General features: G+C 34.7%; 1 protein-coding gene and 1 non-coding gene across 4 annotated transcripts in view; both read left to right on the forward strand.

Moving 5' to 3' along the window:
• Positions 1-22,156, forward strand: part of POLA1 (DNA polymerase alpha 1, catalytic subunit) — a 330,831-nt gene that overhangs the window by 22,805 nt on the left and 285,870 nt on the right. For 2 of the 3 annotated variants that reach the window (XM_027845456.1, XM_027845457.1), the window contains exons 11-24: positions 103-215; positions 3,281-3,397; positions 4,704-4,778; positions 5,648-5,786; positions 7,049-7,203; positions 7,622-7,706; positions 9,374-9,435; positions 11,036-11,125; positions 13,033-13,149; positions 15,208-15,383; positions 16,513-16,642; positions 17,145-17,264; positions 18,854-18,953; positions 20,283-20,407. In XM_027845456.1, the coding sequence (XP_027701257.1) occupies positions 103-215; positions 3,281-3,397; positions 4,704-4,778; positions 5,648-5,786; positions 7,049-7,203; positions 7,622-7,706; positions 9,374-9,435; positions 11,036-11,125; positions 13,033-13,149; positions 15,208-15,383; positions 16,513-16,642; positions 17,145-17,264; positions 18,854-18,953; positions 20,283-20,407 (1,604 nt within the window). The remainder of the gene's footprint in view (positions 1-102; positions 216-3,280; positions 3,398-4,703; positions 4,779-5,647; positions 5,787-7,048; positions 7,204-7,621; positions 7,707-9,373; positions 9,436-11,035; positions 11,126-13,032; positions 13,150-15,207; positions 15,384-16,512; positions 16,643-17,144; positions 17,265-18,853; positions 18,954-20,282; positions 20,408-22,156) is intronic. The other variant, XM_027845458.1, reaches the window with a different exon arrangement.
• LOC114030610 lies at positions 19,655-19,786 on the forward strand. Its single transcript, XR_003567639.1, has one exon.

A 22,156-nucleotide genomic window follows, 5' to 3' on the forward strand; every position in this document is an offset into this window, starting at 1 on the left:
TGTAATACAGTTTAGTCTTTTAAAAATTTTCCTTTATTACTGTGAACTTGAAAAGCATCAACAAACATAAATTTTCCTTTTTTGTTTCTCCTGTCTTTCCAGGTGTGGTATTTCTATTTGGCAAAGTTTGGATTGAGTCAGCAGAAACTCATGTAAGCTGTTGTGTCATGGTAAAAAACATCGAGCGGACTCTATATCTCCTGCCCCGGGAAGAGGTGGGCTAATTCTTAGTTGGCTTTTGATTTTTCTTTTTTTAGTAACTTTTCTTGCACTCTTTACTCCTCCTGCAGTAGCATCGTAGTACCATGGGACAGAATACTGCACTGGGAGGTAGGAGACCTGAGTTACAGTCTAGGCTGGAGTTATGCTATCCTGGGCAAGTCATTTAATCACTTTGGGCCTCAGTTTCCTCATCTGCAAAATGACAGTTGGGTTACCTGATTTCTAGGATTATTTCTAGTTATTTGATTATATACGCTACACGCTTACTCCCAGTTTCTTAGGCAGCCATTCAGGAGTTGTTAATTCTATTTAAATGAACTCTATATAGTGTTTCTTTTCTTTCTTGTTCCTTAATAATGAATGCTGTGCTAATTAGATGCCCCGTCATTGGTTGGGTTATTAGGGAAAAGTGACAAAAATTTGCTGTGTTTTGTTAGTCACTCTGATGGATGGTTTGATGGTAAAGTTGGGAAAAGGTAATAATGTAGTAAGATGTCTGTATTTGGCTTTTAGCTCAATTATAATATCTCTCCCCATTTTTGTAGATAATTGAGAGTTCAGAATGTACCACTTAGCTTGTTATTTGGCCCAACTGCCATGACTTAGCTGCTAGCAACAAATGCATCCCATGCCATTTAAAGGAAAAAGTCCCTCATTTGCTCTTCTTGCAGTGTGAGGAATAAAATTTTACTCTCCATCTGTAATCCTCTAGAACCCTCTAGGTTCATTACTTGGAGTTTATGAATATATTTTAAAAATATTTGATGACTGTTTCAGCATAATTGATTTCCTTTGCAGTCCTATCTTATGCATTTAAAAACATGATTCTGAGAAGGGGACCATGCTGAACTGCCAGAGGGGTCCCTGACACAAAAATGAGTAAGAGTTGCTGCTGTAGAGAACTTTTTTGTGCTGGTTCATTACAGACTCCATTCTGTGAATGGGAGAGTAAGGTGATGATTCACAATTAATGAGTAATTCCTTGTTGTCCCAAAAGTTCTATTCAAATGCCACCTTCTGCATGAAGCCTTGCTGATTCCCCCATCTATTAAGCCCCTCCCTCATTTACCTTGTGTTTATTTTGTATGTATTTTTGCATATATTTATTTATTTAAAAATTTTTAAGAAATTTATTTTTAGTTTTCAACATTCACTTCCATAAGATTGAGTTCCAAATTTTCTCCCCATTTCTCCCCCCACCCAAGATGGTGTGTAAATTGATATAGGCTCAACATATATATTCGTATTAAATCTATTTTCACATTAGTCAGTTTTAAAGAAGAATTAGAACCAATGGGAGAAACCATGAGAAAGAAGAAACAAAAAAAGAGAGAGAGAGTAAATAATATGCTTCAGACTACGTTCAGGCTCCGTAGTGCTTTTTCTGGATGTGGACAGCATTTCCCATCATGAGTCTTTTGGAGTTGTCTTAGATCTTTGCATTGCTAAGAAGAGATAAGTCCATCAAAGTTAGTCATCGAATAATGTGACTGTTACTGGGTACAATGTTCTCTTGGTACTGCTCACTTCACTCAGCATCAAACCATACAAGTCTTTCCAGGTTTTTCTGAAGTCTGCCTGCTCATCATTTCTTATAATACAATAGTATTCCATTACATTCATATACCACAACTTGTTCAGCCTTCTCCAACTGATGGGTATCCCTTCCATTTCTAATTCTTTGCCATCACAAAAAGAGCTACTATAAATATTTTTGTACATGTGGGTCCTTTCCCATTTGTATGATCTCTTTGGGATACAGAGCTAGAAGTGGTATTGCTGGGTCAAAGGGTATGTACAGTTTTATAGCCCTTTGGGCATATAGTTTCTAATTACACTCCAAAATGATTGGATTAATTCTAAATTCCACCAGCAATGCATTGGTGTTCCAATTTTCCCACGTCTTTTCCAGCATTTATTATTTTCCTGTTTTGTCATGTCGGCCAGTCTGATAGGTGTGATGTGGTACCTCAGAGTTGTTTTGATTTGCATTTCTTTAATCAATAATGGCTTAGAGCATTTTTTCATATGACTATAGATAGCTTTAATTTCTTCATCTGAAAACTGCCTGTCATACTCTTTGACCGTTTATCAATTGGAGAATGAGTTGTATTCTTATAAATTTGACTCAATTCTCTAAATATTTGAGAAATGAGGCCTTTATCAGAGGTGCTAGTTATAAAAATTCTTTCCCAGTTCTCTGCTTCCCGCCTAATCTCGGTTGCATTGGCTTTGTGCAAAAACTTTTCAATTTAATGTAATCAAAATTATCCATTTTGCTTTCATAATGTTCTCTATCTTTTGTTTGGTCATAAATTCTTCTGTTCTCCATAAATCTGACAGGTAAACTATTCCTTGCTCTTTTAGTTTGCTTATAGTATCAGCCTTTATACCAAAATCGTGTACTCATTTTGACTTTATTTTGGTATATGGTGTAAGATGTTGGTCTATGCCTAGTTTCTGCCATACCATTTTCCAGTTTTCCCAGCAGTTTTTGTCAAATAGTTCTTATCCCAGAAGCTGGAGTCTTTGGGTTTATCAAACAGTAGATATTCTGGACCTTTTGTTCTTCCAGATGAATTTTGTTATTATTTTTTCTACCTCTATAAAATAACTTTTTGGTAGTTTGATTGATTTACATATGCTTATTTAAATACATGTTGTATTCTCTGATTGACTGTAAACTTCTTGAGCACAGAGATTGTTTCATTTTTGTCCTTGTATTCCCATTGTTCTTAGCACAGTGTCTGGCACATACTGTATACTTAATGAATGTTTTTGATTGATTGGATGATTATCTTTAGCTCTCAGGCATCTGAGCATCAGGAATAGCAAATGTGAGCATGTTAGACTAGATCAAGTCTAAGTTCCATTTAAGGTCTAAATCCCATGATTGAGCTGGCAAAGGTTTTTGTAGACTTTTGGATTTATCTGCCAGGCTGTTACCTAAATAACTAAATGGGAAAGGATGAAAGAATTAATCTCAAAACTTGGATCTTGGTGGTTGAAATTTTTGTATATATATTTTTTCTTTTTCTTTTCCTTTGGGGGAGAACAGCAAATAGATATAACTACTGGAGAAAAGAAGGGGATTCCAGTTACGATGAAAGATGTTTATCAAGAATTTGATGAAAAGACTGCAACAAAATATAAGATTATGAAGTTCAAGTCCAGGGTTTGTATTTGGTCATGAATTTTCTTTACTGGATTAAAGATTCACTCATTCATTCAACAGATACTTTGTATAATGTGTACTCTTCTTTTTAAAGTTCTTTTTGGTAGAAGAAAGTATGTAGGTATGCCATTTTGCAAAAATATGGTTTTCTACCCTCTTATTGTCATACTTCTTATCTATTTGAAAAACAAGAGGCAAGATGACTCAACTAAGTAAACTAATTGCTTGTTTCCCAGTAACAAATCTTTTGCCTTCTTTCTGGAATAGCCAAGTCTTTGCTTTCTTTTTTTATAATCTCACATTGGTGGCTTACTGAATAGATGAATATCCAGACTTAGGATAGGTACTATGTTTAAGAAGTAGTTCACAAGGTAAAATTCCTTAAAGAATATAAAAATTTTCTGTTCGAATGCTGTAGATTCCTTTACAGAATTCATTCACTAGTCGTTGAGTTGATAGTCATAACTACCACCTTTGGGATTATTGTCCAGTCATCCCAGTGGTTATTGATAGTATTGTACATGATATGGTTAATACTAAAAAAGTTAGGTTGAAGACTTTTAGCTAATTAAACTTGGAAATATATATGTTTGACAGAATTTTCACCCTTATAGGGGAATAGGGATTTAACATATTGTAGCAATAATTTAGTTCATTTAACATTTTAATAAAGTTTAATTTTTTAAAATATATTGTATAGTGGGAAAAAAGTGCTTAATTTGAAGTTAGAAGACCTGGGTTTGAATCTACCACTGTGCCCTTGAGCACGTCCCATAATCTCTCTGTGCCTCAGTTTTACTCATCTGTAAAATGAAGGGTTAGATATATAGTGGACTGAGTGCTGGACTTTGACCCAGGAAGTCCTGGGTTCAGATTTCATTCTCGGACACCGAACTGTTGACTTTGAACAAGTAGTGTAATTACTCTGTGTTTTGGATAACTCCCTAAAGAATTTATCTGCTAAACACTTAGATGGATTTTGCTTTTTTTGTTGATGGAGAAAGTTCCCACATCAGGATTTTCCAAGACTGATAAGATCACAGATCTCTTTGTCGTTGGAACAAAAGGAGAGGGTTGCCTCAAACAATAGCTGAGGCCACTTCTAGGTGTAAATCCTATGAGCATATTTTTTAAAATGTTTGTTAAATTTGTGGTGGCCATTGCCCTTCAGTGTTTTAGTACAAGTTGATGAAGGAAAGAACAGTACTAGCTTTTTTGATTTATGCTCTTCTGTAAACAGTATGAATTAGTCTGTTTGGGAAAATACTTCATGGACATTTCCTTATTGTTTGTCTATTGTATTCAGAAAGTTGAAAAGAACTATGCTTTTGAGATCCCGGATGTTCCAGAAAAATCGGAATACTTGGAAGTTAGGTACTCGGTGAGTAAAGATTTTTTCTTCTGATAAAAAAAAATAACATTTTTATCCATCCCTATTTTTGAAATTTCAAGTGACTCATTTAATTATTTTCTTAGAAAGATCATAGTTCACGGAAGTAATCTTCCTTGTAAATAATAATGAAAATGGATAAAGTTAATTTAATTATACAGGCTGCTAAGCTGCCTTTCTCTACTTCCTAAGCTACATCTTCATATTAATAAAATAAAATTATAAGGAACCCCCCCACCATATACATCAATAAATATGAGTATATATTGAGTAGATTTGGGGGCCTTTTTGTAGCTGAGAATCTTTAATCTGTCTTAAGTGTCCAAAAGGTGAGAGGTGAGCTGTAGCAGTGTTATCTTGATGCAGGGACTTTATAGAGTAGCAAGGTCATGTCTATAGGATATTAATTACTGTGCCTTCACACTGCTCTGGTGCTTTGGAACCTGTGATTTTGAAGTGTGAAAACTGAGGAAAATGTTTCTGATAATATCAAGGAAAGGTTGTATAATGCAAATGTATTGAATCAGGCATAGATTTGCGCTGCCTTGTTGCTGCTTCTTTGATCATGATAAAGCAGTGTTTGGCTCTCCCTGAGTAATAAGGCCCTTACAAATCAGGTCAGAATGAACCTCTTTGGAAGGTCTCTTGGGGAGTTTTTATGTTTCCTAAGAACCATCTTAAAGATCACTTTTTTGTCATTGAAAAATGAATGAAATGCTTGTATGATTTGTAGCCAGTTGCATTTTAAGTTTCTCAAAGCATTTCTTGTGTTCCACAAAGTGACCTATGTTTATTATATATAAACATTATAAAAGCTGTGTATAATTTTGTTACCTTTTGTTTGATTAATTTTTTTAAAGGCTGAACTATCACAACTTCCTCAAGATTTGAAAGGAGAGACATTTTCTCATGCATTTGGGACCAATACATCTAGTTTGGAACTCTTTTTGATGAACAGGAAGATCAAAGGCCCTTGTTGGCTGGAAATAAAAAATCCACGTAAGGAGTAATTTTTGTGCAAAATTCAAAGTAGATTTATTTTAAAAAGACAATTACAGAAATTCACTGAGTTCAGTGTGTGTGTGTGTGTGTCGTTGGTTTTTTTTTAAATTTTTTAGATAAAGCTGGTTTTGTTTAAGGCACATTGACAAAAATTTGGTTTCTGTAATTTATGGCATTTTAAGTGTGAAATAAGTATAGATTAGTTTGTTTCGGGGAGATCTGTTGAAACACATTGACAGTTCACTGCATTTCTGTGTATCTTAGCTGGATGACTTTTGGTATATTGCTGCAAAATTACTATTTATTTTATTATTTGAAGGAGTCAACAGACATACTTCAATGTCTGTATTATATTTAAACATTTTTAAAAGTGTATAAATTTTGCTATGAATTTTCTAGGCTTCTTTTAAATTCCTTTTTAAACTTTTTTAAAGAACCCAAGCTTGATTTAGTTTCTTAGCAAAATAAAGAGGCCAGAAGCAAAATGGGTTATAGGGCCTGATGGGAACTTTAAAGATCAATTTTACTTCATCTTTCTTCTTTAGCCAGGATGTATATACATTTAAACCATCCCAGATAGTTAAGAATCTTTGGAGGTATCTCAATTATGTAATGGTTATTTATTTTCAGCCTTGCAAGGTTGACTTTGTGTGTGTGTGTGTGTGTGTGTGTGTGTGTGTGTGTGTGTGTGTGTCACGAGGAATTTTCACAAGTAAACTCCTTTTGAAGTTATAAAGGTTATAAAACTCTAAATTGTAATTACACAAACATGTCTGAAATTTATAGTTGAAAGAATTGGAAACTTCAACTGCTTTTCCCCTAGTAATATTTTTCTTCATTAGGGAGTTCAAAATATATGTAATAATTATCATTGAATGCTTCAATGATATTTCTGCCATGTTGGTCTATTGGTGTAGTAAAATCATTTGATTATGATGGTATTTAGTGTTCTGTGGATGGTTGGTCAATCAGCAGTTAGTGCATAAACATGTTGTGAGCATCTGCTGTGTGCTTAGCATGGTGCTACAAAATGGTTGGCAAATTATAAATGATAGTTGATCTTTAAAACAACTGGGTACCAGAAGATATATGACTATTTTGAGTGTCAATATCTGTGAATGAGGCTTTATTCTTTTTGAAAGTTATGCATATTAGAAGACAGGGTTGAAAGATAAATATACCATGGATTCACTCTCTGGTGAGGATAGTTTTTCTTCTGTAAATAGCTATTGGTTTTTTTTTAAACCATTCTTTCGTAGAGCTCTTGAATCAACCAATCAGTTGGTGTAAAGTGGAGGCAATGGCTTTAAGACCAGACTTGGTGAACGTTGTTAAAGATATTGCTCCTCCTCCACTTGTTATCATGTCGTTCAGCTTGAAGACTATGCAGAATGCAAAGACTCATCAGAATGAGGTGAATAAATAGCACGGAGCAGGGTTTATGCTTTATTGTAGATGTGATAGTAACTGGGATTGTGGAAATTTTCAGCAAGGGGTTCCTTTCTGGGAAAGAGATGGAGTTCTAGATCAGTGTTTCTGAACTCATATCTGGAGCATATATTGACTTTTGGCAGGTGTGGGAATATTTTTTTTAAAAATAATAGCTTTTGGAAATAAAATCACTCTGCTTTGAGATGTAGCATTTAAAAAATATACTATTGAACTGGTTTGCTTTTAGGTAGCTATTAACATGGTTAGTATGAGTTCAGAGAATAGCCAGCCAGGTATTGGGATAAAGTATAGGTACAAAAAAGCTAACAATTAACAATTCAAGTGCACTATAATGTGATCTTTTAAAGAATAGTTTCCCTGGTTGTGGTTTTTGGTTACAGGTTATTGCTTTGGCAGCTTTGATCCATCACAGTTTTCCTTTGGATAAAGCAGCACCTCAACCTCCTTTTCAATCACACTTCTGTGGTAGGTATTTATTTGGCTGATTTGTTAAGATTTGATTTTCAACTTCCCTTTTTTTTTTCCACTCATACTGTAGCTACAGGAATCTAGGTTAAAAAAAAAGATCTATTCTGCTTCAGTTGTGGATCTCTGTGGTAGAAGTTCATTCAGTGGTGAAAACTGACAAAGTTTTGTTGTAGCGTGTTTTGGAAGTGATGTTTGTAGTCTGAGATCCTTTTTTTTTGTGACGAGCCGTGTCCTAATAAACCATCCCTTTAGATTATGAGCTCCTTGCAGACAGGGACTTTTTAATCATCTTTGTATCCTAAATTGCAAAGGTACGTGGAAGGTTCTCATAAATATTTATTAAATTGAATTGAACCACTACATTGGAACTGTTTGAAACTGCAAGGTTACTTACATCCAAAAGAGCTGCAGAAAGTAAAGCCAGGAAGAAACATAGAAAGAAACAGATGCTGAAGGGTAAAAAATGATCATTTGTGTAGCAGGTGGGGAAGGGAATATAAATTTAGATTATAGTTTGATTGTGGGATGCATGAAATTGCCAATGTATAAACATATCTCAGAAAGACTAATGTTATATGTTAATCCCAAAGAGGATTCCAGGCTTCAGTGATTGCTCTTTCTTGAGTTCATTACTCATGTGTAAATTCTTTTGGTACCAATGGTGAGCACTAGAATGTTGGTCAACATTAACTTAGAATGAGGGATTACGTTGAGGTCAAAGCTTTTATCTGGTACCTTGGTTTGATATCAGAAGGGGGCCTAAAAAGAGGAAGGTATGTAGGCCAGCAGTGATCACAGTGCTTTACTAGTTGGTATGGAATAATAATAATAACAACAGCAACAACAATAACAGTAACAACTCACTGTTGTTTATGTTTAAGTTTTGGAGAGCACTTTCCTCACAACAACTCATTGAAATAAAGGTTACAAATGTTATTTTCCGTTTTTTTTTTTTTTTTGTATGAGCTTACTGAGATTCAGAGTTTGAGTAACTTGTCTATTACCACACAGCCAATACTTGTTTGAGACAGACTTTGAGCCCAGCTTTCCAGGTTCTAAGACCAGCATTCTCTTTATTTCACTTTCTGGAATATCAGGGAAACAGTGATGGTAGCAAAACTCACAAAAATACATTTGACTACCTTCTTGCCTCTCTGTATTCTGGAACAGGTAAAATAACCTCTTTCGGTTCTGGATGCTTCTGTTTACCTTTCTAGTTTTCATTGTGGTTGAACTAAACACCTCTATTTTCTGTTGCTATTTGAAGTCATGAGAGTATTGTATTTTGGTTGGTACTTTAATAATTCTTCCATTCCTTCTAAAAAAAATGACTATAAAATTCTGTAGGGTAGTTTTGATAAATTGTGATGACTTGGGGTTCTGTGCTTGGCCATACTTTTAAGACCTACATCACAGGGTGGTTGTAAGGAAAACACTTTGTAAACATAAATGTGATTTATTATTATCTAAAAACTTTTTGCATTGGATCTGGTTACCTCACCTTTCAGATACCACCTCATTTTTCAGGAATCTTGGTGATTTTAAATCAAAACATTGATTTTATTAGTTTGTGGTGTAATTTTATATGCAATTACCCTTACTTTCTCTCGTTTCTTTATTTTAACTAAGATGACTATTGTTTTTCTTTTTTTTTTCCTGGTTAGTTGTGTCCAAACCAAATGACTGTATCTTCCCATATGATTTTAAAGAAGTTATTAATAAAAAGGTAAAAAAATTTATTTAGTATTTGCATTGCTATGCCTTTTAATAAACCACATCCACAGAAAATGAGGAAAAGGTCAAATCTGGGAGTAGAAATAGCTTATATTTGGAACTATAAAATTGTTCTTTGCTATATAACTTTGTGGCATTATGCAAATATGTGAGGAATCTGTAATTTTATGAGTGTAAGAAACTCCTAATGTTTAAATTTCCTTTACCAGATGTCTACAGCTTAGCTAAGTGGCTTGCCCAGAGTTAGACAGCTAGTAAATGTCAGAGGGATTTGTGGCATTAAAAATGCATTAGAAACATAATATAACAAAGCATATGGATTTCTGAGCTTGGAAAGAAGCTGTTTTGCACTATACTAATAAAATAACCTATGCTTAAAGTTACCTTTAGAGTCCTAAAGTGGAATAGTCTAAATCTTGTTTCACAATGAAAAAGCTATTATGATTTTTTTTCCATTGTCATTGTAGTTGATGTCATTTCTGGCTCAAAGGAAGCCAGGGTTGGAATATCAGGGGGGTTGTAAAGGAATTTTAGTGGAAAGATTGTACGAGGTAAAACTGTTCAATATTCAGCAAACTGTATGCTAGCTGTTTCGACACAAAGTTTAAACACAAGTTAGACATTTGTGTTTCTTTTTTTCACCTTTCACTGGTGTTTACTGAATTTCCTGTGGAAGTCATATTGCTTAGAAAAACTCATCCTAACTGCTATAGGATAACGTAGTTCAAGTGTTTGAGTACCCTGAGTTGAGTGTGCCTCTCACTATTAATTGTGGGATCTTTATCAAAAGCATCTGCTTCTAAACATATCCAAAGTTTTTGCTAATTAGAATTCTTGTTAGACTTGAATTACTTGACATTTTTAGACCATGTGTCTAAAGATATTTTTCTTTATATTTAACACACTGCAAATTATTTTTTCATGTATTTATAAAATGGTGGCTTACATGACTGATTCCATTGAAGTATATTGGTGCTGGATGGAGTTAGGGTGACCTGGGCTCAGATCTTGCTTCTTACACTTACTAGCTGTCTTGCCATGGGAAGCTTCCTTTCACCTTTCAGACCCTCAGGTTTCCATATGTGTCAAATGAGTATAGCCTTTAAATACTTTCTTCATAGAATTTCTGTGAAGCATTTTGCAAAACTTAAAGTACTACATATAAATGTCAGTCCTTTTAAGTTTTGACTCAGACTCCCTTTTGAACTGACTTTGGGGTCAATTTATGACCTGAAGGAGAAGGAATTATATACATATACCCACGTAGAATGAAATCTCAATGACTACTCATAATTCCATAGGGAAATGCCCTTGTGGATCGGTGGTTAAAAAAAACCTGTATGTATGTACAAGAATGCCTCTATAGGGGATGCTTCCCATACTTGAAAGTACCGAGTGCCTATAGTCTTTGGCTAGTACCAAGGTTACAAGTAAATGAGTCACTGAGAGATTTTACACAATTATGGATGGAATGCCTTCACTTAGAGTAATTATGCTACAGCCTGTTTGACCCTAAGAAATCTGAAATTTCTTCAAACTGGGCACTGTCTAGAAGAAATAACAAAGCGAGAGTTGTTTGTTCTACCTCCTAGAACGTGAAGATTGAGATTGCTGCGACAGAGAGAACGTTGCTGGGTTTTTTCTTGGCAAAGATCCACAAAATTGACCCAGATGTCATTGTGGTGAGTGTGTTTTCTCTGACCTTGTGATCGATAATTGACCTTCTAGGCATTTGTTCAGACTTTAATTCTTTTGGTTTGTATGGATTTGTTTATGTTATCTCTGGTTGAATGATCCGGTCCATTCCCCACCCCTGGAACCCACTCCCTCATAGTGGCTTCTCAAAATCCGAGTGTTCCTCCAGGATGCCGATTCCCTGGTTGTTAATGGGCTCTCCTTTCTCAGTTTGCTGCATGCGCTGCTTATCTGTGTTACAGATCCTCCCCATAAAATGCAAGTTTCTAAGACCAGAGAGCATTTCATTTTTGTCTGTATTCTTAGCACTTAATAAGTGTTTATTGAACTGAATTAATTTCTCATAAATATGAATGGAAGGAAATAAGCATTTATTTATCACCTGCTATTAAATGCCAGGCACTGTGCTAAGTGCTTTTGCAAATGTTATCTCATTTCAGCCTCACAACAACCCTGCAAGGTGGGTAGTGTTATTTCCCCCCTTTTACAGTTGAGGAAACTGAGGCAAACAGTTTAAGTGACTTGCTCAGAGTCACACAGCTGATAAGTATCTGTGACTGAATTTGAACTCAGATCTTCTTGATTTCAGACTCAGTGCTCTATCCATTAGTCCATCAGCTCAATCAGTGATTGGAAATCAACTTGGAAAATTTTCTTTTTCTACATTTGCTATTTGATACATTATTTAATAGAATATTTGATGGTATTAGGAATGTGACTAGAAATTTTTAATTGTTGCTAATGAAGGAATCTGAGATACCTTCAAAATGTTTTAGGACCCATTAGAGAATTGTAGGAAAATCCTGTCTGTATGTCCTTGTTCTGGCTTTAACGTCTCCTATAGCCCAGACTTAGAGTAGGAGTCCCTAATCTGTGCTTTGATTGCAGCCTCTGCATCTTTGAGTCATGATTGGCTCTCTAACGTCATACAATAATTGCATCTTAAGCAGCAAACTAATAATAGCATCCTAAGCAGCAAAATAATAATTCCTGTCCTTTGTGGCTGTGAGAGCCATTCTAGTGGGAAGGCTTGAGGCTAGAATTCTGAAATGGGTAAAGCATGTCTTGGGAAGGTCCCAGATTCTCAAAAGTTAAATCTTGTGATCTACCAGCTGCCAGAAGAAATAAAGTTACTTTATGATGTTCTTTTTTCCTTTAAACCTAATCTTCCCACTCATCTGGTTCTTTTAGGCTTGGTCTTTTTTTTTTTTTTTTTCAAATACTAAACATACTGGTTTCAGCACTTTGCATGGTGGAAGTTTACCTTTATGATTCTTAATACTTTGGTTTTCTACTTAATGCTTTCCCCCCCATAAATACAGGTTTGTTTCCTTTGTCTTTAGAAAATGTCATCTCTGAGCAGTTTAGATAGTGTTGCAAAATTGCTTTGTGACATTTTGATTAAGGGTCTAAATAAGCAATGTTTGAACTCTTTTATAAGAAGATAGTAGATGTAGCTTTTCTGAGAAATCTTAACATTGAGTATTTCACAACTGGGTTAGTGTGTACTTTTAGTTTCAAGTGAAATTGTTTGAACACACCTTTTACTGATTAAATGAAAAAGTATATAGGATATTCACATTTGCATCTGCCTCTCTGACTGTGAGGTATGAGACTGCAAATTAAAAGACATCATATGAACCTAGCATCAATTAGGTTGAAATAAAGTTTATTCCAGCAATCTACTGAGCAGCCTCGTTAATGTCAAGGCTAATGAATGCTGCTGATGAATAAATTCCTGAAGAAGAAAGGACTTCCAATCGGAGGTAGGCTCATGATGCCATCAATTAGAGACCGAAAAAAGAAAGGGCAAAGAAATTCTATGCATATGAAGATAAGTCCTTTAATTTGCATTTGTTATAACCTCCTCTGCTGTTTTCCTTTTTCTGGTTAGGGTCATAATATTTATGGATTTGATCTGGAAGTGCTACTGCAGAGAATTAATGTGTGCAAAGTTCCTCACTGGTCTAAGATAGGTCGCCTAAAGAGATCCAACATGCCAAAGCTTGGGGTAATTAAAACAAACATTTATTTATTTGTTTAGTTAAAATGATAAAAATCCTTAATGTTTCTTGTAGTAAGCAATATAACTGAATGTAAATGAAATTCTTGTGTATAGATACTGCTTTTAACTGCATTTTAACTTTTGCAATAAAACGTCTTTGTCCCTCACTCTAGAGGTTAAGCTTTTTGAGAGTCTGAAACATGATTCAAATTCTTTTATATATCTCTCCCTAGCATTAGTACTATGGTTAGCAGCCAGTAACTCTTAATAAATGTTTGCATAATGAATGATGATTAAAAGCTACCAACATTTTCTTGGTAAAAGCCACATATCTTTAGATTATGTAAGTTAGTTGTTGAAATATAGTAGCAGCAGCAACCCTGAAGAGAGTGTATGTATTATCTCTGTCTGGAATTATAGTTCAGTGACTGTCGTGAAGAGAAGTACGAAGGTATGTGGGTATCGTCAACAAAGTTATGGGTTTGTAGTTCAGTATAAAATCACTTTCATGGTAACATGTTGACATAGTTAGACATTTTTGGCCTAATTTCATTATATCAATTTCTTCATGGGTTTCCCCACTATTATTATTACTTACTACTGCCTCTGCTCCCATAATTATAGACATAGCTGAAATTGTACATAAAATGCTTTCATAGAATGAAGCTATTAAAGTTCTTTTGGGGGACTAACCAGAATTTATTTTTGGACATTTGATAACTAATGCATGTCAGTAGTGCTAAAGTTATTAACACACATTTTGTCCTAAACATTTCTCAGTATCTCTGCCTTCATTTTTCTTTTGTTAGCTTTCCCTAAAAGTTCATGGTGAGCTAGCGCTCTCTCTCTCTCTCTCCCTCCCTCTCTCTCTTTCTGTCTCTCTTATTTTCTTATTCTCTCTCACTCTTGTTCTTTATATACACATTTTATTTTCTTTCTCTGGACTTGGGTTTGAATCTTGCCTCTGACATTTACTAATTATGTGATCATGAGCAAATCAAGGCTCTCTGGGCCTTAGTTTCTTGGTCTAAATTAGAATAACTTATAGCAGGGGTATGGGAACCTGTGGCCTCAAGGCCACGTGTGACCTTCTAGGTCCGTGGGGTGTAGCCTTTTGACCGAGTCCAAGTTTTACAGAACAAACCCTTTTATTAAGGGGATTTGTTCTTTGAAGTTTGGATTCAAAGGGCCACATTTGAGGACCACAGGTTCCTCACCCCTGACCTTACAAGGTTGATAGGAAAATCAATTCAGATGAAATGAGAAAAGTGCTTTGTAAACTTTAAATTATTATGTAAATTTCAAGAATTATTATTAATGCTGTAACATGTATGAGAAAATATCTTTAGAATCCTAGGATCAGAGATTTATTTAGAACTGGAAAGAACCTTAAAGATAATCTAGTCTAATCCCTTCCTCTTACAGTTAAGATTCAGAGCCCTGTAGAGGTTAAGAAATTTGCCAAAAGTCGCACAGGTAGTAAGAGGTAGAGTTGGGAACCCAATCCAGGTTCTCTGTCAACCAGTGAAGCCTTATTTTCATTTCACTATAGTGCCCTTCTCGTTGGTTGGTGTTCTCTGATGCGATTTTGGTAGGAACTTTTAAAATTCAAATGACTTTTTTGGTCAAAAGCAATGAGGAAGGATATTTTTTGGTATGTATTTAGGAGGAGGCTAAATATGTTATTTTAATCCTGTGTCAGCAGGGATAACCTCTTTGTGTGTCTGTCTGTCACTCACTAGTGTTTTAGTAATCTATAAAACCTCCAAATGTTTTATAGGCCTTAGTTGTCTTATAAAAATAAATTTTACAATCCAGCTATAAACTTTCATTAGTACTTAGTATTCAAATGTAGTTTATTAGATTTCTGTCTTGTTCTGAATAATCTACCTTAAGTGTTTTCAGGACATTTTATGATGCCGTTCTCTTAGAAGTTTTATGGGGGTACAGTTATCATGAACAGTTCTATGCACTTCTTATTATTGACTCCTTAAAATACATTAAAAGAAATGCTCTCAGTGTCTGCTCTATGTGAAACTTGATTTTTTTTTTTCTTTTATATAGGGCCGGGGTGGCTTTGCAGAAAGGAACGCAGCTTGTGGACGCATGATCTGTGATGTGGAAATTTCAGCAAAGGAGTTGATTCGTTGCAAGAGTTACCATTTATCTGAACTGGTCCACCAGATCCTGAAAACTGAAAGGGTAACAATTCCATCAGAAAATATACGAAATATGTATAGGTATGTCCTAAAATATCTCCAAATTTGGCCTGCTTTAATACCATAGGTACCATTAGTTTAATTTAGAGTTTTGTGTGTTTTATTTTTTAAAGTAGAACATAATAGACTGGGATGTAGAGTTAGAGAGGGATAGAGGGTTACCTCTATAGCACTGTTGTGGTGTGTCTGACCATCAGTTTGGAATTATATATATATGACTTTGGCCATTGTAACAATTGGAAAATATACCTCCTCTCCCTTCCATCTTCCATCCCCCATTTCCCTATGTATGTATTGTATGAGAAGGTTCTCATCGTTCCATTAATTCCTTTTTTAACATGTTACATTGATTAGGTGATCATTTGCCTTCTCAGTAGTGTAGATTTAATCTACTTTATTCTTCTTCCTTTTGTATAATAGAGGCTGATTGTAAGTTTCCACAGGAAGTATAAATGTATATAAATGAATAAAAGATGAGAGACTTCTTTTGAAATGGTCAGAGACAGTTACCCGGATTCATGCTATTTTCAGAGAGACCAGAGAGGACCTGGGGGGGCAGATATTCTATCTGATTCTCTCAGAGAACCTTTTAGTGTACAGTAGTAAAAATTCATTAAACCTTGTCCCTGATGACTGGAAAAATTTCTGACCCTCCCCATCAGCCTAATGGATTTCTAGTAGCTTATCCTCTACAGGAATATGATTGTTTTGATTTTTAAGATGGAGAATAAATAGTATGTTGTCTTTATGTGTACATAATTTTGTTTTTCATCTCCAAATTACTTGTTTGGCTGAAATTGGTGTAAATATTGTAGAAATACAAAAATGAGACATCAGTTAGTCTCTTTACTATTTCTGTTACTGACTTCATGTCTTTTTTAGGCAGATTTTTTAGGCAGATTTCTAATAGCCCCAGCATAAATTAATTTTGCATACAAAATTCATCTAGGTACTGTCTTGACTTTGTTCACAAGCTTTTTTATATTGACCAAAGTGATAATGGACATTAGTTGCAGAAAGTAACTACTCTGATGTTGAGATGCTACCAACCTTGAAGTTTTTGTATTGTTTACTTGAATATTTTCTTGACTTGCTATGTAGTATTTCTGTATTTTAATAACTTACTTCTGTCTCATTTTTTCCTATGCAGTGACTCTCCTCATTTAATGTACCTATTGGAAAACACCTGGAAAGATGCCAAGTTCATTCTTCAAATCATGTGTGAGCTCAATGTCCTCCCATTAGCACTACAGATCACAAACATTGCTGGGAATGTTATGGTAAATCCATTTAGCAGATGGGGATTTGGGGAGGCACGAGTTAAAGGAGGGGGGAATTGTATCCAGTCAATTTTTGGCGATAGTAGATATTTGGTAACATATCTGAATCCATCCTTTGAAAATAAATAACTTAGCATTCTGAAAAATGTGCTTCTTTTGTTTTGTGTAAAAGGAATTGTAGTGATGTTAAAGAGCGAGAAAAATACCAGGTGTGGTCTGTTGAAATTTGGATCAACTTCACAAGGTTCCTCTCTCAAACATCTAAAACTGTTCAGTTCATTAGTCTGGGTGGGAGAGAAGAGATAGCTAAACAATTAATGGATTATTTAAGTGTTCTTTTCAGACAAAAGAACTGAAAAAAATTTAAAAAAGATTTTATATATTTGATGGCAACTTTTGTTTTTAAGATTTTTGAGTGAGGTGAAACATTTTGAAATTTTCTTCTAGCTTTTGTTTGGTGGGGAATAGAAGTTACGAATTTTTAAACTTTCCTTTTTTGTAGTCAAGAACAATGATGGGTGGTAGATCTGAGCGTAATGAGTTCCTACTACTTCATGCATTTTATGAGAACAACTATATTGTACCTGACAAGCAGAATTTCAGGAAGCCTCCACAAAGACTGGTAGGTCAAAGATGTGTTATATTCTACCCTTTTCTTGACTACCTTTTTTACTATGCAGATTTTAGGTGTTTTTTTTCTTTGGTTTAACATCTACTTCTGAAATAATTACATAATTAAGTCCTCATTTATAGTAGAAGCCCTGTATGTTACAAAACTGTACCACTTGTCTCTGTTGATTTTTTTTTCTATTTTTCTATATATGTAATAAATATATATATATAAAATAATATATAATAAAATAAATATAAATAAAAATCTGTTCATGGACGTTGAGAAGGCCAGAGTGAAGGCATGTGGTGATTAGAGACAGTATAATGTAGTAGGAAGAATCCTGGACCTAGGGGTAAGGAAACCTGGACTCGACGTGTGGCCTTGTCAGCCAATAACTGTTGGATTTTTGTGAGTCACTTGACCTCTGGCTTCTTCATTTGTAAAATAAAGGAGTTGGACTAGTTGATCCTCCAAGGTTTTATAACTTAGTGAAAAATAAACATCAAAGTCTTAGAGAAAAATTGAAGACTTATTAAGTGAGGAGTTCTATTTATTTCCTCAGCTTCTTATTTATAGGGTTTTCACTTTGTGCTCTGTCATTAGATATTGGTAAGATTGGGATAAAATATATACATTCTTTTGAAATGGTCTCTATAACCTTGCTTTTAGTTTGGTTAGGAGGTATCCCACTATCAACAATATAAGTTTTGGCCAGAACAGTTTAATTTTAGAATGTGATACAGATATACTCTGCAATCTATCAAAATTGTCACAGGGAAACATTTATTTAAATTCATTGATGTATATAATTTAGGAGTTCAAAAGGGACCTTAGATGATGTTTAGTTCAACTTCTTCTGTTTATAGATGAAGAAAGCTAAGTGAAGACTTTCTCAAGCAAAAGTAGTGACCAAACAATTCAGGTTGTTTGATTCTTTTTGCAGACAAGGGGATTTTTCTGCTATGTTTTGGGCTTCCCTGAAACCCTGCTGCCTCTAAGATAGGCCTGCATAACCTGCAGCCCGCCAAAGGATTTTAGGTGGCCTTCGAAAAATGTAGAGGAAGATATCCTCTATATTTTTTGCAGGCCGCCCAAAATCCCTTGTCATGCCTGCTCAAGATGTTGACTCTTACTGGCAGTTCATATTGGCCAGTGACATACTTATATCTTCTCAGTCCCTCATTAGCAAAATTGGAATTATTGTTATTTCCTTTGTATTGATAAGGAAAATGGGGCTTAGAAAGGTGTGCCTGCCCAGGGTCACAGAACAAACCATGTTGTAACTGAATTGATGATCCAAATCTTCTGACTCCTATTAAGGAGCTTTTCCCACTATCTAATCTTGACTCTTCCTATAAGTTTTGTATGTAGGTTTTGGTAATATAATTTTTTTTTTTATAAATAGTGTGGGGTTGAAAAGGACTAATGTTATAAATAATGAAATATTTTTAAAATAATTTTTGAGTTCTTTACCCATTATTATATGTTTGTCAAAATTGTGTAGTGGGACTGAGGAAGACAGATAATTACCATATTTCTTTCTCTTCTGTAATGAATTCTTTATGGTTAGTCAGATTTTGATTTTTCTTTGATGATAGGGAGATGAAGATGAAGATATCGATGGAGATACAAACAAATCCAAAAAAGGACGAAAGAAAGCGGCTTACGCTGGTGGCTTGGTCTTGGATCCTAAAGTTGGTAAGGTTTAGAGACTGCCTGCGGTTGTTTTGAGGACACGGAGACTGCATATGCTGAAACGTTTTTGCCTTTTGAAAAATTACCTTTTTTCCTCCTCAGGAAATCCTTCAACCTGTTCAGAGAGATTTCTTTGGAAAGGAGAGTACTTTGAAGACTGAGATGTAGTTCCAGTCTTTTAGATAGTCACAGAAGGGTAGTAAAAAAAAAAAAACAGTGTTAAGTATTTTACAAATCTAGAAGAAACATTTTTTTTCATTTAATAGAAGACTCACTATTATTTGTGAAAGGAAGGAAGATATTTCTTTTGTTAGACACATTTAAATAGTTGCAAGAATGTTGGATTTGAAATCAGAGGATCAGTGTTCAAATTCCAGCTTTGCTATCTGGCCTTGGGCAGATCATGTAATTTCTTGGGGGGTTCGGTTTTCTCATCTGGAAAAATGAGGGGATTGGTCTCCTGGTCTACATCTGTGATTGTATGATCCTAGGCAACCTGAGTTAGGTCTTGAATGTTGGATTATACGGTAGGCTTATTGGATTTGACTTCGTCCATTTGGTGACCTGCAGGTAATTCTTTCCACTCATTTGCCTCTTTAAAAAGACCATAGGGTTAATATGATGTTTATTAAGTACTTACTACATAGGAGAGATTTTTGATAAATCTTAATTTCATTTTTTCTTTTAAATATTTCTCTTATCAGTGGACGTTGGTTTTATTTCAGTTTCTCCTTCATGAGGAGATAACTAAACCCAAGTGTCCTATATAAACACAGAAATTATCTGTTCACTCTTGGAAAGTAAACAAGAGTTGGATCGTTCCACTTCTGACAAATCTGATTGAAGGTCTCCTGACTGACCTTTAGCAAAGATTATTGCTGCTCACTCTGTTCTCTGAAGATTTATTTGTTGAAAAGAAATGTTGTTTGAAGTTTATATCATAAAATTTTTAACAAGTTGTCCCTTGGGAAAGAGTGCAACTTTTTTTTCAAGAAGTCAGAAGCATCACAACGTTGTGTCTAAGTTGATTAGTGTTGGAAAATGTTAAGGGTCCTGTTGGAACTCTCAGGGAGAGGCTGTTGAATTGGGAACACAGTGAAAGTCAGCTTAACTGTTACTTTTGTCTTCATGGATCTTCTCTGCTCCTCCTCTAGCCTAAGTCATATTTTAGAACTAGAAGGCACCCAGTAATCTCCTTCTTTCATCACTGCCTTGCTTGTGCTTATTGAACTATATTATATTGCTTTTGAGTTGATGTTGACAGTGATCCATTTATTTCCTTAGGATTGAATGAAATTCTTATGTATTCTTCTTTCTCCCTATCCCTCCCAGGTTTTTATGATAAATTTATTTTGCTTCTGGACTTCAACAGCTTATACCCTTCCATCATTCAGGAATTTAACATTTGTTTCACTACTGTGCAGAGAGTTGCTTTAGAGGACCAAAAAATCACAGAGGTTTGTACTGAATTAATGTATTTTGACTTTATGTTGAAGTAGTTGAGAATGGTTGGCATTCTAGTTTCTCCTTGGGAAGGTTCTTTTAGATAGACCTTTTTTAAATAGATAACTCAAAAGAGTTTGAGGTGGAACGAGAAAAGGGTGGGTATAGTTAGGATTCAGGGAATAGGGAACATATGTTTGGGTGGTTTTTGGAGAGTTTACGCTTCTATATCTGTTTTTTGTTTATTAATCGACCAATCCCCAGCTTGATCTAATTAAAATCTGAAAGAGGTTGTCAATGGCTTATGGGTCATATAATGAAACTGTAGAACCTCTTCAAGTAAGAAACAGTTGGCCTGCATATTTTAGCAAAAATCAGCTAAAAGGAAAAGGATCTATTATGGTCCTACCTTAGCAGAAATATCTGCAGTGTTAACATTTGGTATTGTAGTCTTAAATAAAATAGCCAAAGCTGGGCCTGATGGTATCTGTTTCTTCAGCTTACTTTGATAAGATATTTGGAACTTGTATGGTCTGGGGTGGGTCTTTTCAGATCTATAATTTGAATAAATTACATATGCTACCTTCAGGATAGAAAAATAAAGCTTTTTTTCCCCCATTTAAAATTTTCCTTCTTAATGGTTTTTATAGAACACATTGTTGGATGACATTGGTGTCCTCATAGCTTTCTGAATTCATTAATGGGATTTGGGACCACAGGATCTGCTGCTTGCTGTCTATGTGACCTTAGGCAAATCACTTAATCTATTTGGCCTCAATTTCCTTATTTCAAAAATGAAAGGGTTTTACTAGATAGCCTCTAAGATTGCTTCCAGTTCTATAGCTATGGTCCTATGGCCAGTATACTCAACAGATTAAGCAATCAACAAGTATTAAGTACTTACTACATGCCAGGCACTTTGCTAAGTGCTGGGTATACAAATACAATGAATGAAAAAAATCTTCATTTTTGAGTTGCTTGCATTCTAATCTGGCAAATAACAAGGATATATAAATAAATTCATTGGAGAAGTGTGAACTTTCCTCTTGGATTGCACAACTGGGGAGGATTCCATCTGCAAAAGTGGTTGACAGCATTGCCCAGTACAAAATTGAAGCAGAGATTCATTGTCTTGTTCTTATATTTTTCCTCTTGCTTTCTTAAAAACATCTTCTAGATGATAGTAGAGATTTTAAGTTAATGGTTTTCTTTTTAATTTCTGAATATGTGAGAGTTGTCATTGTGACTGCAGTGAGTTACAGTCCCTCAGACCCCTAGGAGTGACCAGTTCAGATCGTTAGTGCATGTTGTATGCTATAATAATATATATATATATATATATACACACACACACATATATACAGATATGTATATATATATATGCTAGAATAATCTGTATATATGTTTATACATATACATATATACCTCTGTATATATGTATATTTAATTAAATAAAATTAATGTCAGTTAATTTTACTGTGTTCCATAGGTACAAACTAATTTTGCCATCTTGCAAATCGTGCTGTTTGGTCATAAAGGGTTGGAAACTAGGAATAGTAGATGTGTATACATAAATCTATCCCCTCTGATGGAGAAACAAGTCAGAATTATTTCTTTACTTATAGTCAATAGTGTCATCCTCTTATGTGAAATCTAGTTTATTAAATCATTAGGCCCTAATGTATTTACTTCAGATAATCCTTGTTAGGCTTGAAACCATGTTCCATAATTGTGCAATACAGTAGATAGAAGTGTGGAGGATT

The sequence above is a fragment of the Vombatus ursinus genome, unplaced genomic scaffold, assembly GCF_900497805.2.
Source record: "Vombatus ursinus unplaced genomic scaffold, bare-nosed wombat genome assembly UNPS02014962.1, whole genome shotgun sequence".
NCBI lineage: Eukaryota > Metazoa > Chordata > Mammalia > Diprotodontia > Vombatidae > Vombatus > Vombatus ursinus.